General features: G+C 42.8%; 1 protein-coding gene across 1 annotated transcript in view; it reads left to right on the forward strand.

Moving 5' to 3' along the window:
* Window positions 1–17,948, forward strand: part of LOC126285225 (pro-neuregulin-2, membrane-bound isoform-like) — a 772,532-nt gene that overhangs the window by 40,581 nt on the left and 714,003 nt on the right. Inside the window, exons 2-3 of the mRNA XM_049984524.1 lie at window positions 11,164–11,273; window positions 11,433–12,101. Of these exons, the coding sequence (XP_049840481.1) occupies window positions 11,164–11,273; window positions 11,433–12,101 (779 nt within the window). The remainder of the gene's footprint in view (window positions 1–11,163; window positions 11,274–11,432; window positions 12,102–17,948) is intronic.

A 17,948-nucleotide genomic window follows, 5' to 3' on the forward strand; every position in this document is an offset into this window, starting at 1 on the left:
CTTGTCCAAACTATTTATCGTCCATGTTTCACTTCCATACATGGCTACACTCCAAACAAATACTTTCAGAAACGACTTCCTGATACATAAATCTATATTCGATGTTAACAAATTTCTCTTCTTCAGAAACGCTTTCCTTGCCATTGCCAGTCTACATTTTATATCCTCTCTACTTCGACTATCATCAGTTATTTTACTTCCTAAATAGCAAAACTCCTTTACTACTTTAAGTGTCTCATTTCCTAATCTAATTCCCTCAGCATCACCCGATTTAATTTGACTACATTCCATTATCCTCGTTTTGCTTTTGTTAATGTTCATCTTATATCCTCCTTTCAAGACACTGTCCATTCCATTCAACTGCTCTTCCAAGTCCTTTGCCGTCTCTGACAGAATTACAATGTCATCGGGGAACCTCAAAGTTTTTACTTCGTCTCCATGAATTTTAATACCTGCTCCAAATTTTTCTTTTGTTTCCTTTACTGCTTGCTCAATATACAGATTGAATAACATCGGGGAGAGGCTACAACCCTGTCTCACTCCTTTCCCAACCACTGCTTCCCTTTCATGCCCCTCGACTCTTATTACTGCCATCTGGTTTCTGTACAAATTATAAATAGCCTTTCGCTCCCTGTATTTTACACCTGCCACCTTTAGAATTTGAAAAAGAGTATTCCAGTCAAGTTAGCTTACAAGAAATACCCAGTACTCCAGCAGGTCAATGTCATCTGAAGTGTAACATAGATATTCACATAGTTTACAGGCAAATAATTAAAACTGCACGTAGACAATGCTTAGTTTTTAACCTTCTCTTGGTCCTGATTATCTGAAGCTGTACTTCCACCCCAGCCAACTTTTGTGTATTCTCACTAATGCAGAATGGCAGTAGCAGTACATATATTTTTTTTAATCGAAAGGAACTAATCCTCAGCCCATTCCACTTTGTAGCAAGAGTTTCTATGTTGCACAGTGGTAATCGGTTAACACCAAAACCGAAAGGAATCGTCAAGCACTCGCTGGTTGTCAGATAGGCAGTGTTACTGGTTGTCAGATAGGCTGGTCATTTAGCATTTATGGCCCTGGGTTATTGCACAGCAATGAGGTATGGGCAGCATACGTGCACACCACATTTTCGTCATCTTAAATTATCTGCAATTGTATGTTTCAGCCGGCCGCGGTGGCCGAGCGGTTCTAGGCGCTGCAGTCCGGAACCGCGCGACTGCTACGGTTGCAGGTTCGAATCCTTCCTCGGGCATGGATGTGTGTGCTGTCCTTAGGTTAGTTAGGTTTACGTAGTTCTAAGTTCTAGGCGACTGATGACCTCAGATGTTAAGTCCCATAGTGCTCAGAGCCATTTTTTTTGTGTTTTTCAATGAAGAATGCCCAAAACAACTGGAGGCCCCTGTAGGAAACACACACGCACAGGCAAAAAAGTGTTATTTGCATGTGTTTGTTTACAACAGGATAATGTCAGTTTCTCAAACATTATTAGTATTTCCTTCTGTTAAATACATATATCCTCTGCGAAACTGAAAAGTTTAGCCAAGGTAAGAAGGATTTTGTGGCATCCTGATGATGTATATCATATCATAATTGGTATACATTTGGAGTCTGTCGACTGAAATCACAACTTACTGGAAACCGCACGTCAGCAAAATCTTGTCGTAAATCTTAGGGGAAATTATGTCGTCGAAAAATAATTTGTTCGAGTGAAAAGGGCGGTGTATCTTACCCTTACTGTTGATGTGGTGGATCTTTTGAGTAGTAATATGTGAGCGTTATATGTGTACAAATTATGATTACTGCTTACTTGCGTTTTTATATCTGTTGGGCGGTGATTGTTATATTAGGTGGTTCGCAAATGTGGTTTATTTGTTACCAGTTTAAGCGCTTTAGGTGTTCAGGGTATCTTATTCTAAAATTTCTGTCTGTCTTTCGCAAGTATAATGAATGACAATCATTGACATAACTATGGGTGTTTCGATGAATTAATATGAAGCTGTGCGAAGTGTCTGAAATGTGTGTGCTGGACCGAGACTCGAACACCAGACCTTTACCTTTAACGAGCTTGCGCTCTACCGTGTTAACTACTGAAGCACGACTCACAAGTTCTCACAGCTTTACTTCCGCCATTTCCCCTCTACTACTTTCCACTTGCCCGCGAAAGGCAAAGGTCCTGAGTTCAGATCTCTGATCGGCACGTAGTTTTAATCTACTGGTAAGTTTAGTATCGGCGCATAATGCACTGTAGAGTGAAAAGTTAATTGTGTTTGTAGTCTTGTATCCTTGGAATCTTCCGCCATGGCATGTTTCAATAAAATGTTCTGGTTTACAAGCCGCGTCACAAGAAATAAAATACTCGGGCTTTCGATAGCTGTCTCTGGCATCGCCATCAGGAGTTAAAATGAAGAATTCAATCAGTATTTTAATTCCTGGTGACGATGGCAGATACAGCTACCAATTCGAAGCCGTGCCACTTCGAATAAAATACTTCCGATAACTGTCTCCGGCAAGGTCATGGAGCATTAAAATGATGGATTCAGGCAGTGAGTTTAGCCCACCTGGTGACGGCGATGTGGACATCTACCGAAACTTCTATTATTATTCGAAATGACACATGCGATTTAATTGATGATCGTAGTCTTGATTTTCTGTATCACGACGAATCATTACGAATATGTAATGGGACGTTTCTCTCTTAATCTGATATTTTCTTAAGATTTGTATGGTTATTCCAGTAGCTGAAGAAAGAGTGCAGAGTGGTCGCCACGTTCTTTTCGAGGTAGATATAGCTCATTCACATGCAATCGGCATCTTTTTATAGGAAATGTCACAACGCAGCATTCGTGCCCGAACACAGAAAGAGGATCGTGACATCTGTCCTGCTCCTGCTAAAAACCTAACTTCCTTGATTGAATTATCTCATGTTGAGAAATCACAAAGAGCGATCTGTTTCACTTGGTAAAAACTTTCTAAAGCTAGAACGCATAAATATTACTTTATTTTCAATAATCGGTTTCGACAGACTTTGCTATCATCTTCAAGTCTCAAGAAAATTTATGGTATAAACGTGTTCATTTTGAGTTGTAATCTCACGAACTTGTCATGGTAGTGGATAGAATGGAAATTATTCTAGAAAGGTTTGTCATAAAGAAAATATTTAAGATCAAAAAGCACGTTGTACGCACGGTCGTGTCTACATTTGTAGCGCTCACAGATGATTGGTGCAACTCCAAATGAACGTGTTTTACAAAAAAAGTTTTTTTAAGATCTGAAGATGATTGCAAAGTCTGTCGAAACCAGTTGTAAATAAATAAATATTTACGCGATTTTGGCTTTCGATAGTTTACAGTGTGGGGTTAGGCCTCTTAGAGGTTGCCAGGACCAGATCTTTAGCTTACGACAAATAATGGAGAAATGTTACGACTGGAACAGGGAATTGAAAAGTAATATTTCAGAGCTAGATCAGAAATGTAAGAACTATGGTATGAAGATTAGCATCTCCAAAACGAAAGTAATGTCAGTGGGAAAGAGATATAAACGGATTGAGTGCCAAATAGGAGGAACAAAGTTAGAACAGGTAGACGGTTCCAAGTACTTAGGATGCATATTCTCACAGGATGGCAACATAGTGAAAGAACTGGAAGTGAGGTGTAGCAAAGTTAATGCAGTGAGCGCTCAGCTACGATCTACTCTCTTCTGCAAGTACCGAGATTAAGTTATCTGTTCACCGTTCAATCTTGCGACCAAATTTGTTGTATGGGAGCAAAATCTGGGTGGATTCAGGTTACCTTATCAATAACGTTGAGGTTACGGATATGAAAGTGGGTAGGATGATTGCAGGTACTAGTAGACGGGAACAATGGCAGGAGGGTGTCCACAATGAGGAAATCAAAGAAAAACTGGGAATGAACTCTATAGATGTAGCAGTCAGGGCGAACAGGCTTAGATGGTCGGGTCATGTTACATGCATGGGAGAAGCAAGTGAAACGTCCCCTTAGAAAAATTTATGAATTATTGTGCTGATAAACCTCTTACATTATTTGATTTTCAAACAGCTGAGCAGAACTGAACGTACTCAGACATTTCTCTCTTTACTTATTCTGATCATGACCAAACTGACACACAATATTTTTAGCGCAACGCAATCTGACTTTCAATAATCCCTACAAAAGAATGGCCCTGTCTAACAATAACCTATACCTTTCATGAATCACTTAACTCACAAAAATCTTCATTATTCGAACTACTGCAATACAGCGAGTGACAATACTGCCAGCTAAATAAAAGATTCTAACTACTGAAGTCACTAATATTTACTGATAGGCATAGTTAGCAAATGAAAGATTTTGATAAAGAACAAAACAACTTTTTACCTTAACAGTGTTCAAAAGTCATATATATATATATATATATATATATATATATATATATATATATATATATATATATATGTGTGTGTGTGTGTGTGTGTGTGTGTGTAAGTTCATGACATCCAGTCTTACAAATGTACTGTCTCTGATGGACACACGTCCAGATCATCCGCTGTCAAAACTCCGCCATCTTTCTCCACACATCCACCGCTGCTGGCGGCTCACCTCAAACTGCGCAACGCTACGAACTGTTCACATCCAATTGCCCAACGCTACAATGGCGAATATTCCAACAATGCCAACCAGCCACAAAATGCACACAGCACGGTCAGTGATTTTCATACAGAGCGCTAGGTGACGTTACCAACATAAAAACCTAAACAGGAAATGTCTGAGTACGTTCAGTTCTGCTCAGCTGTTTGAAAATCAAATAATGTGAGTCGGGTTAGACCAAGGAGGAGGTACCTGGATTCGATTAAGAATGATTTTGAAGTAATAGGCTTAACATCAGAAGAGGCACCAATGTTAGCACTGAAAAGGGAATCATGGAGGAATTTTACAAAGGGAACAAGTTTTATTTATTTATTTATTTATTTATTTATTGTTCCATGGGACCAAAATAAGGAGAAATCTCCATGGTCATGGAACGAGTCAATACATGAAATTATAACACGATAGTAGAAACAGATAAAATGAAATATAAAAAACATATTCAGGCGACAAGTCGTAAGTTTAAATAAAGAAAATCAACAATGTAACACTGGAATATGCTTGATTTTTTTAGCTCTTCCAGGAGCTCCTCGACAGAATAGGAGTGAGCCATGAGGAAACTCTTCAGTTTAGACATAAAAGACTTTGGGCTAGTGCTAAGATTTTTGAGTTCTTGTGGTAGCTTATTGAAAATGGATGCAGCAGAATACTGCACTCCTTTCTGCACAAGAGCCAAGGAAGTGCATTCCACATACAGATTTGATTTCTGCCAGGTATTAACTGAGTGAAAGCTGCTAACTCTTGGGAATAGGCTAATATTGCCAACAACAAACGACATTAAAGAAAATATATACTATGAGGGCAATGTCAGAATTCCCAGATTATTGAATAGGGGTCGACAAGAGGTTCTCGAACTTACACCACATATAGCTCGAACAGCCCGTTTTTGAGCCAAAAATACTCTTTTTGAATCAGAAGAATTACCCTAAAAAATAATACCATACGACATAACCGCATTAAAATATGCGAAGTAGACTACTTTTCGTGTTGAACTGTCACTTATTTCAGAAGCTATTCTAATGGTAAATAAAGCAGCATTTAGTTTCTGAACAAGATCCTGGAGATGGGCTTTCCACAACAGCTTACTATCTATCCGAACGCCTAGGAACTTGAACTGTTCCGTCTCGCTTTTAATATGCCCATTCTGTCTGATCTAAATATCGGTTCTTGTTGAATTGTGAGTTAGAAACTGTAAAACTGTAGAACTGTGATTTAGCATCAAATTGTTTTCCACAAGCCACGAACTTATTTCATGAACTACATTATTTGATACTGTTTCAATATTACACACAAGATCCTTCACTACCAAGCTGGTGTCATCAGCAACCAGAAATATTTTTGAATCACGTGTGATACTAGAAGGCATATCATTTATATAAATAAAAACAGCAGTGGCCGCAGCACCGACCCTAGGGGAACGCCCCACTTAGCAGTGCCCCATTGCGACTGAACATCACTACCACTGTCAATATTGGGGAGAATTACCTTCTGCTTTCTGTTCTTAAAGTAAGAGGCGAGCCAATTGTAAGCTACTCCGCTTACAATGCTCCAGACTGAACGCTGAAAGGCATAATCAGTCTTACTTGATGATGGTGATGACAGTTTACAACATCTAACCTCCTTCATACAGTAGATTCTAGCCAAAGCTAACGTAACCTCCTCGATCTTGCTAAAGCTGACGAAGCTGTCGGCCGATATTATTGGACCACCTCTGTCTGGCGACCGTTGTCGGTACCACAACGAACGGAGTAGAGTTGGCCACTGTTTCTATGTTTCGATACAGTGTATTGAGACGTGCGACTGTTTCACTGTTTCGGAACGGCTGTGGTTCACTGTTTCGAAACAGTGGTGTTTCATTCCGCCCCTGTCTCGGATAACCGGACCAGATTCGATCTCGAGCCAGAAACAGAAACGGTATCGTTGTTTCAAAATAAGGCTGTTTCAGTCCACCCGTGCTTCGAACGCACTAATTGTATCGAAACAGTGATGTTTCATTCCGCTCCGTGTCGGACGAGATTCGGGCTCGGCACAGGTACTGAAACACAACGTACCACTTCGTGAAACACTTTCAAGAGTGTCGAAATCTTTTTGACAAGCAATAGCATGAAGCTTAAGATACTCTAAAATAAAGCTTCGCTTCTAGCTGACTGTCCTATTCCGAAATGGCTAACATTTGCTTTATAAACACTAACCAAACAATAAAACAATGCATACTATTTCCATTCAAAATAATAGATCTGTGAAAATCATTAAGTTAAATTACACTTTTTTTAGAATATACGCTTCTCTGTTCATGAACAGTAATCACATTAAGAAACGCAAGTAAGCGTACAACATTTTGAATAAAAAAAAGGCGTGGAGTGACAGTTGTTAGACATATACATAAATTTGATGTAGGTATAATTGCAAGCAATCTGTTTGACATATCACTGATGGTGTAATGGTGAACGGGAAGGGCTGGGAAGCATGGTGAATTTATAGTAACGGTTCGAAACACATGGAAAGTCAAAAATTTTCTGTTATATTTTGTTATTTTTTCGGATTATTTGGCATTATTTGTGAGTCTATATTCACTGTGCCTATTATCCACAATGCATGTGCATGGAAATTAGCAGGATGGGTATATTACCCATACTAACGGAATGTGGGAACCCCCGTAGCATATCCGTTGTTTCTGCAGTTTGCAGCCACCTCCAGTTCCGTTCGTGGTGGTTCTGTCTTCAGCTATGGCTGTCCTCAACCAATTGAAAAGTATGAAAGTCATACGACACGAAAGCAGTGCATCTGCTGCGGGAAATACGAAACCGCCAAGACGACTAAGTGATAGTTTCATACTTTCTGCAATATGATTAGCGCTCTCGCACCTCATTTGTGTTTATATGGGGATACTTATACAATAGACATTCAAGATGATAAAATCTGTAGGTTCATTAGATTACAAAACACAAACTGTTTCACTGTTTCGAAACAGCGTATCGAAACTTGTACTGTTTCATGCTGAGGGGATTAGATTAGGAAATGAGACACTTGACGTAGTAAAGGAGTTTTGCTATTTGGGGAGCGGAATAACTGATGATGGTCGAAGTAGAGAGGATATAAAATGCAGACTGGCAATGGCAAGGAAAGCGTTTCTGAAGAAGAGAAATGTGTTAACATTGAGTATAGATTTAAGTGTCAGGAAGTCATTTCTGAAAGTATTTGTATGGAGTGTAGCCATGTATGGAAGTGAAACATGGACGATAAATAGTTTGGACAAGAGGAGAATAGAAGCTTTCGAAATTTGGTGCTACAGAAGAATGCTGAAGATTAGATGGGTAGATCACATAACTAATGAGGAAGTATTGAATAGGATTGGGGAGAAGAGAAGTTTGTGGCACAACTTGACCAGAAGAAGGGATCGGTTGGTAGGACATGTTCTGAGGCATCAAGGGATCACCAATTTAGTATTTGAGGGCAGAGTGGAGGGCAAAAATCGTAGAGGGAGACCAAGAGATGAATACATTAAGCAGATTCAGAAGGATGTAGGTTGCAGTAAGTACTGGGAGATGAAGAAGGTTGCACAGGATAGAGTAGCATGGAGAGCTGCATCAAACCAGTCTCAGGACTGAAGACCACAACAACAACAACACAGATGATTGGTACAACTCCAAATGAACGCGTTTTGTAAAAAAAAAAGCCTTTTAAGATCTGAAGATAACTGTCGAAACCAGTTGTAAATAAATAAATATTTACGCGATTTTGGCTTTCGATAGTTTTCACCATCTGACCTCCTTCAGATGCTAGCCAAAGCTAACGTAACCTCCTCGATCTTGCTAACGCCTTTTTATTGCAAGTTTCGGCTACCAGTCACTTTCTATTTTATGCATAATCTAATAGAATGCAACGCGTTTCGAACATGTTTTGTTCATCTTCATGCGTTTGTGCATACATACATATATCGAGAAGTGTTACTTGAAGGTCTAAGGCGCTGCAGTCATGGACTGTGCCGCTGGTCCCGACGGGGGTTCGAGTCCTCCCTCGGGCATGGGTGTGTGTGTGTGTGTGTGTGTGTTTGTAGTTAGGATAATTTAGGTTAAGTAGTGTGTAAGGTTAAGGACTGATGACCTTGGCAGTTATGTCCCATAAGATTTCGCACACTTTTCTTTTGTTACTTAAAAATAAACAATCTTAAACTAGATTAATCTAGAACACTTTGTTTTTTACTGTAGCTGATGGTATGGCGTTTGAGGGGGATGGAGGGGGCACTGTATATCCAGAAATCGAAGTCAGTGATGTTTTCTGCTGGTATTCTTCTTTGTTGCTGACTATGTATATCACAGCAGTTACATCCTCTTGCTGTTTCACTTGCATCGCTAAAGCTGACGAAATGCTCAAATGTGTGTGAAATCTTATGGGACTTAACTGCTAAGGTCATCAGTCCCTAAGGTTACACACTACTTAACCCAAATTATCCTAAGGACAAACACACACACCCATGCCCGAGGGAGGACTCGAACCTCCGCAGGGACCAGCCACGTAGTCCATGACCGTAGCCCTTAGACCGCGCAGCTATAAAGCTGACGAAGCTGTCGGCCGATATTATTGGACCACCTCTGTCTGGCGACCGTTGTCGGTGCCACAACGAAAGCAGTAGACTTGGCCACTGTTTCTATGTTTCGATACAGTGTATCGAGACGTGCGACTGTTTCAGTGTTTCGGAACGGCTGTGGTTCACTGTTTCGAAACAGTGGTGTTTCATTCCGCCCCTGTCTCGGATAACCGGACCAGATTCGATCTCGAGCCAGACACAGAAACTGTATCGTTGTTTCAAAATAAGGCTGTTTCAGTCCACCCGTGCTTCGAACGGACTAATTGTATCGTAACAGTGATGTTTCATTCCGCTCTGTGTCGGACGAGATTCAGGCTCGGCACAGGTACTGAAACACAACATACCACTTCGTGAAACACTTCCAAGAGTGTCGAAATCTTTTTGACAAGCAATAACATGAAGTTTAAGATATCCGAAAGTAAAGCTTCGTCTCTATCTGACATTTTTTTATAACATACGCTTCTCTGTTCATGTACAGTAATCATATAAAGAAAAGTAAGTAAGCGTACAACATTTTGAATAAAAAAAGTCGTGCATTGACAGTTATTAGACATATACGTAAATTTGATGTAGGTATAATTGCAAGCAATCTGTTTGATGTATCACTGATGGTGTAATGGTTAACGGGAAGTGCTGGGGAGCATGGTGAATTTATAGTAACGGTTCGAAACACCTGGAAAGTCAAAAATTTGTCTCTTATATTTTGTTATTTATTCGAATTATTTGGTATTACTTTGAGTCTATAGTCACTGTGCCTATTATCCACAATGATTCCCTTGTGTGCATGGAAATTAGCAGGATGGGTATATTACCCATACTAACGGAATGTGGGAATCCCAGTAGCGTATCCGTTATTTCTGCAGTTTGCAGCCACCTCCAGTTCCGTTCGTGGTGGTTCTTGTGTCTTCAGCTATGGCTGTCCTCAGCCAATTGAAAAATATGAAAGTCACACGACATGAAAGCAGCGCATTTGCTGCGGGAAATACGAAACTGCCAAGACGACTAAGTGATAATTGCATACTTTCTGCGATATGATTAGCGCTCTCGTAACTCATTTGTGTTTATATGGACATACTTATGCAAAAGACATTCAACATGATTACAAAACACAAATTCCTCTCCCCCCTTCCATCCTCTTTTTCCCCCTCCTCTGCCTCTTCTCATTCCCTCTCACCTCTGCCCTCCACCCCCGCCCCCCTATGAGTCCTGTCCCTCCTTGGTCCTCCCCCTTTTTCTTTTTTTCCTCTCCTCCCTCTTTGTTTTTCCCCCTCCCCCAGCCCCCCCCCCCCATCTGCCTTTGGCTCGGGAGTGTCATATTTGTGTCGCCATTTTCGTGCAGTGTTTCACAGTGAGTGTTTTTACAGTGAGTGTTCCGTGTTGTGTCTTTTGAGAAGTGTAGCGAACAGCCATCATACTGTTGCTGGGTAGTGATTTTTTATCACTTGCGAACAGAAACCAGACTGTCGCCATGTTTTTTTAATTGGGTATCTTCTATGTTACTTGTCTGATTACTGTGTATTTTATCAACATTGTCAACCCCTTTTGCTTTCTGTTCTAACTTTCCGCATTTTTCCGCCATTATACACCTTAAGTCACCGTTTTATCGCCTGTTTTTCTTGTTTCTTTCTTCTCCCTTTTTTTAAAAAAAGTCTGTAGGCTGTAGAGCAGCGTACTAAGCTGCTGCCAGCCCGCCCCCTTCGGGGTGGATAGAAAATAAATAATGAAAAAAAAGATGATAATATGTGTAGGTTTACTAGATTACAAAACACAAACTGTTTCACTGTTTCGAAACAGCGTATCGGAACATTACATTGTACTGTTTCGTTTGTTTGGAAACAGTTACGTGTTTCAGTTTGCCCATCTCTAGAACGCAGGCTGCCTTGTGGCCGTGTACGTGCTGAAACGATTACTGAAGTGTGGACGGCCCCGCAGCTGCGGACCGCAGTCAACGCTGCGACCACAGGCTGCAGGCGGCGGCTCGCAGCTGGTGGCGGCGCGCGGCGCGGCCTTCGCTCGTGTCCCGACACGCCGTGCATTACGGAGTCGGGCAAAAAGCGCCCAGCCGCGATTTTCCAGGAGGGGCGGGGCAGCGGCCGGTCGCGTGTGGCTGGTGTGGGACACACAGGCGCAGTACTAGCGCGGCGAGGCGTAGTAGCATAGCGTAGTACTCCGGAGTAGTAGCGGCCGCCACCGCCGCGCAGCCGCGGAGTGGCCGAGCGACCGGGAGGGGGGGGAGGGGGGCGCGGCGCCGAGCGCGGCCGACCGCCGCCGAGGCGGGCCGAGCGGCGGCGGCGGCGCGGGGCCGCGGCGGGCCGGTCAGAGCTGGCTGGTCGGGCTGGCGCGCTGCACGACAAGGCGCGCCGCTCTGGCTCGCGACGACTCGGGCGCGACGCTGCTGCCGGCGGGGGCGGAGCCGACGCTGTGGCTGCCGCCTCTGCTGCTGCTGCTGCTGCTGGCCGCCGCGCCCGCCTCCGCGGCGACGGCGCGCTGCGGGGGCGGCGGCGGCGGCCCGGGGGCGGCCGCGGCGGCCGAGCTGGGGGCGCGAGCGCGCGACGCCTCCGTCGTCGCCGAGGCCACCCTCGTATCGTCCGGCCCCGTCGCCGACGACGGGCGCTACAACGCGACGCTCAAAGTGACGGCGGCGCTCAAGGGCGACGCCGCCTCGGTGCGGCAGCTCCACCTGCGCGTGCCGCTGTGCGCCGGCGGCGGCGGGGGGCGGGCGCCGCGACGCCGCTCCAAGTTCCTCGTGTTCGGCGAGCCGGTGGGCGCCGGCGTCGGGCTGCGACTCGTCGGCGACCCCGTCGCGCTCAACAGGAGGAACCGCGCCGCCTTCGTCAAGGCCGTCAAGGACGCCGTCTGCGCCGCTGACGGTGAGTAACACGCCCGCCTGCCTAGCTGCTGGCGCCGGGTTCGCACCCCTGGTAACGGTAATAGTGCGCTGCGAGACTCCGCCACCTCGGCAGTAGAACCGTCGTCAGCGTTACTAAACGATTCGACGTTACGTCGCTTTTCTACATCGCAGTAGTGATACTCTCCACAACGCCTTCCGAAACACGACGACGAGTGTTTTGCTGTATCCTGTGATGCACCGCATCTTCCACGTTCTACTGAGTTACTAGTTCAGCCGTCATTTCCTTGGACTGTTACCAAATACGCTAGAGAGCGCTGGAGCTTATTTACAGTAAACCAACAGTATCTGCCGGCGTTGACCTCAGTGATTCATGGTGAAAGAAAAAAAGTGTTTTGTCGACGGGAGTAAGTTTCGCAGTGGCAGGTGCTCGGATCGCGGGCGCGCCCTCTCGCGCATCCTGCGCAGTGCTCTGCTTCTGGGAAATCTAGGCGAAGCGCCCGTCCTGTGTCTCCAGTGCGTGTGTGGCTGCTGGGTGCGCTTCTGGGAACATCACGTGCTTCTGTTGCGAAGCAGTGCGAACTGGGGGCGCCTCCGACGACGATGCTGCGCCACCAGGCGCACCGAGTGCTGCGGGAGGCGGTGGAGCAGTTTAGCGCTTTCTGGCCACCGACTGCTGAATCCGTAAGGCATCAATTGTTGGACCGTCGCCAACGGGCACCTTCGTACACGTCAGTCGCTTCGATCCATTTGCTGCCAAGTTCTTCGCGACAAAACCGTTGAAGGCGGCCCGTATGAAATTGTTCGCCCGAGATGCGTCTACTCTGTGACGGCATGTCTGACATTCCAACTGACTTACCTCCAACAGCTTTCTCTTCTGACTCAAAAACGTTGGCACTCCACTTCAAGCGATCGAACAACGCACGCAACGTTCATGATTTCAGGCGAGCACCGACAAATAAATGTAGTGTTTACGAAGACAAAGGGCAGACCAATTTCCCTGTTATTCGTGGCCGCAAGCTTTTCCATTTCACCAGGAGCATTAAAATAAATTTCGATGCTATTAACAGTAAGCCCTCCCAGGTATCGTGACTTTAGCTGCCAAAGTTCTTCGGCTATTAACTCGTCGACAGGAATATTTACAATATTATCTTAATACTTCTCTTTCAGGCCTATTATGTAGGTCGCCCAGTGGGATCACACAAAAGCGAATGAAACAATTTAAAAATTGTCCCTAACGAGCGATCAACATACTTCAGGAGTTGAGCTTATGTTTCGTGTATTTAATTTTGCCTTTCTTCGTAAGATACATTAGAAAGGAAACCGTGACAATATGTTACTTTGAACTGCACACGACTGTGTGCCTAAATGTTAGGGAGTCATCAGTGTGATCAGCTTCTTTCGTATGCGTTTTTCGTTGTAGCCCTCTGCTTTCATGTTTTCCTCTGGTATCATACTCAAACTCTGGGCTGTCAATTTGCCAAAAGATTTCGACAGGTGGTTCGTGGCGGCGCAGTGAATTTCCAGTGAAAGGCGCGCCTGCGACGTGTTGGGACTTGTCATCTGATGCCGACGGCGACTCCTTGCAATGAACGCTTTAAGCTCGACGCGTCGTACTTCTCCGTGTGTCCCCGCGATGGAAGTTGACGTACTGTACATCGTAATCGCTTCGTGTTCATTTATCTCTAGGCTCTATTTCTCATTTAGGCGCACGCTAGTGTTTTGGGGAAAAAAGGGCTTCAGTTCAAATCGGTATTTATCCGTGTAAAAGATTCTTCAAACCTCAGTATCAGTACAGAAGCTCGAAAACCGCCACACAACATGCAGAGTTATCTCTTGTATACTAGAAAGTACTGTCAGCCAGTAATAGGTAGTTTGCCGTGGAGTCGATAGAACTTTACTTCTTGATTCGCTCCGATAAGAGATCGATAAGATGAAGGAAGTGTCTGTAATACTAATTGCTATAACGATAAGACTTCAGTGCGGCGCCTACATTATGTAATCCTCGATAAAATTAAATGTGCTGCTTTCATTTCCTAGTCTCGAGTATTTGAGATTTTGTGAGGTAACCTCATCTTGTGGTCTGCTCTGAGTGGTTTCGAGTTCTTCTTTAGCAGTGCAGTTGGTCGCTGTTCGTACGATATTGCCAACTGTGAAACTCCAATCATTTACGGCTGTAAAGGGCACACTCATCTGACCTGAGACCAGGAACTTCATCTTTCCTGGAGATGATGGTGCCTCTAACGAAGAAACATCGCTGTTGATTATTACAATTATGAAGTGATTACTTCATGGCGTTTTATTGATTTCTTTGGAATTGAGTTCTCTCCTCATAACGAAGGGGTATCGATAGGAAGCGAGATGCTTTATTGGAGGTATATCTTATTCTGTCAACAAACTATTGAAATTACTTTCCAGTGAAACAAAAATTACACATGCGGGAAAGATGCAAGCATTTTCTTTCGTTCTTCTAGAGGTACCTTGATAAGTATTCGATTCGCCACGAAGAAGAGCAACGGAGGCGTTGCGTTTTCAAGTTACAATCAAGTGATAGCAGAATGTAGTTGAGGTCGAGGCCATGCCAATCTGGGTTCTAGCTGACAACGAGAAGTGGTTCTGTCGTTCGGTTAAGGAAAGCAACGTGGCGAGAAAAAATGACGGAGAATATGCTTTACTCTGCGCCGTAATTAATCTTAATTCCCTGTGAACGGCATCTACTCGAATATATATATATGTGATTTCATCATAGCATAGTAGTTCCTGAAATTCCATACGAAATCAGATTGCACTGTTAATCATGAACGAGTATGTGGAATATATCATTCTCGCACCATTCTTATGGGGTGGTTTCTCTTAGTAAGCAGACAAAGATGTCTCCGTTACGCTATTGAAAATCTTTTTGGAGAGTTAAACTCGCGTAAATATATTTCATCTCAGCCATAGGATTATATTCACGTGCAGCAAATAAGGAAGCGAACAAACGATGTCCAGGCGCGGTGAACCAGAACTTTCCAGAACGCCGACAAGTGAACTCTGCGCATATGAAACGAAATGGAATTTATGCGGCGTATTAATATGACAGGCTGGTTTCACACCTAGCATCAAATAAACTGCAAATCCATATATTTTAATACTCCTGAATTTATGGGAATAATATTGGGTAAAATTTGTATTTACACACCTAGAAGTTAATTTCATTTTTAATGAATTTCCATGCAAGGTAGCCCCTCTTATTAACACTGAAATCGAATCATTAAGCACATGCCAACTGCTCTTTCCTTATTTCTGGATGGAACACATCAATAGCTATAATTCACTACAACGGCATATTAGATTAAAATTGTGTTGCATAGAGGCTATAGTTTAACTGATAAAAGATACAGGGCATATTAAGTTATTGCCTCCTTACGGTTAATGCAGTAAATCTGAAATATTTGTCCACGAATGATACCGTCAAACCAGTCCGTTGACAGTTGTACAGCTTCTCTTCGTTCATGTTTAACTAAGAGTGAATCCGCAAATTGCGATTATGGTTCCAGGTGGTTTCAGGTGTGCTGTAGAATATTTCAGAACAAATGAAAATGTTTACTACACTGCAGTACCGCATTCATGTTTAGTTTGATTGGCAAGTCGTATGTGGGTCTCCCACGACGCTTTCCCATACGTAAATTTTATTTGTTAATCCATTTATTTACCAAGGTCAGAGGTCTTGACATCTAACTGTTTACATTTTAAAGGCAGATATATTTATGCGACAATTACATTTCATGGATGTATATAATGCATTAATTATTAGTTATTCGTTTGGGTTGCTGGGTCCTCGTTAAGCACCATTTGCATTTGGCAGCGTGCTTCATTTTCCTTTGTGTCCAAAATTACTCCATTCATTATAAGTTGGTTTGTTTGCAATAACAGTATGTCCTACGGCAGCGTGCCTTGATGTGGATTGTTCGGCTGGCTACATCCCGTTGTTGACATCCTTTTACGTAAGATATCTCTGTCCTAAGCGTCTTGGGGTATGATTCCCAATGTCTGGAGGGTTTCTTTTGTGTTTGTAAACTAGAATATTGAAATATTGGATTTTTTATTGAAAAAATAATCGTTTCAGTTAGCCTATTTACATGTATTCGTTTTAGATTACTATAAAATCGTGCTTCTCAGGCCTGTGAGCTTTCTTCTTTCCATAAACTTTTTGTTGTATTTTTTAAAAATTCCATTCTGTTTCATCGAATTCAGTACATGTCTATTACAATAATTATGTTAATTGCACGGTAGTAGCTGTAGCACAACATGATAGATTGCGAAGAGAAAAAAAGAAGAACAAATACAATAAAGAAAGAAAGAAATGGGAAAATGGAGGCAGGATGTTAACGTGTCTAAGAAAGCGAATAGAATAATCGATACGGAAGGTACAATGCATTAGGATCGACTGAAGAGGGACACAAAAAAAACTCAAAATTGGGAAAATATGTAACTTACATTGTGGAGCAAGTCCTTCCTTAGGTGGGTGCTTGCAACAGAAACAATTCTTGGGGCACGAAGGACTGACAATAACGCAGACTTTAGTCACCTGGGATTTCGGAAATGTTTTTGGTGTACGTATGTCGTCCTTGATGATATACCGTTTGGTAACCGTGCCTTCGTATTATAAGAGTCCGGATACTTTTCAGTAGGTAGGTGTAAAGTTGTCATAGAGTAATGTGTCGATAATCTATGTTACAAAGGAATCTGGAACGAGGTCAGGGACCTGGGATTTGTTATTGATTTGATCTTGTGTAGGGCGTTACAATAATAGAAGACAGGCAAACATTAGCATCGAACCATTATTAGGTAGAGGTCTTGGAAAAAAGCATTTAGTATTACTGCGAAATACGCTGTGACGCATTCACCTCACAGGGCATATATGCAGTATTTTCCCTCTAGTTTGAGAAGTCTTTCTGTATTTCGTACGTACGGAAAGGGATTTCTGTATTATTTCGATCATCCTGACAATATGTTGGAGTAGGTGCGAACTGATGTGTCACTGATGCCTGTAGGGATTTGTTTGCAATTTAGTGGGGTTCGCATTAAGTAATATTTTATTCAACCAGTCATGGAAACCTAAGAGATTTCGTAAATGATGTTTACAGTGCGGTTAGAATTTCTAGTTTAGCTGTCAGACAGAACACAGGTGACAGGTACAGATGCTAGTTAACGCACAGGAAAACACTGAATATTGAAGGACACCTGATGTTAAGGCTGTCCGTTGCTTCTTTTGCGTCCCTTCATTCATATACAACTGGCACCCAGTAAGATACTATTCAAACAAGTAACTTACAATTCTTTTTTAGTCTGTGTAAAAAATATGTCTTAGGCTTTGCTGGACTCTAGAAGGCTCACTATAGTTGTCTGTTGCAGATTCATGGCTAGTTTCATGTAGTCGGCCACTTTTATGAGGGTAGACTTGTCAGTATAAATATTTCAGAAACTTAATAATGAGTTTAAAATAGTTATTCGTAAATATTCAGGCAACGGCTCTTCAGCTAGGTATTCGATCGCTATGAAAATGGTGCATGAAGAGAAAGTGGCACCGTGTCGTAAGAACAATAAGATTAAAGTTTATTTGGTGGAGGTTTTATTGAGCCACACTGCATTAACAATGGGATTATATTGGTCTTAAGTGAATTATAGATAATATCCTTCACAGCAGGCAGTGCTGCATCGATGATAACTATACTCTCGCGAATGCTACTGTTGTTCCATGCTGTAGTGGAATGACTCCCATTAACTGTATTTTTTACTCTGTGGGTAGCGTCATGCTTAAAACAAAACTTGTAGGAAGCGTTTTCGTCGTCTTCACGTGTGTGGCCGCTACACTTGATGTTACAGA

This window comes from Schistocerca gregaria, chromosome 8 (genome assembly GCF_023897955.1).
Source record: "Schistocerca gregaria isolate iqSchGreg1 chromosome 8, iqSchGreg1.2, whole genome shotgun sequence".
In the NCBI taxonomy this organism is placed as follows: domain Eukaryota; kingdom Metazoa; phylum Arthropoda; class Insecta; order Orthoptera; family Acrididae; genus Schistocerca; species Schistocerca gregaria.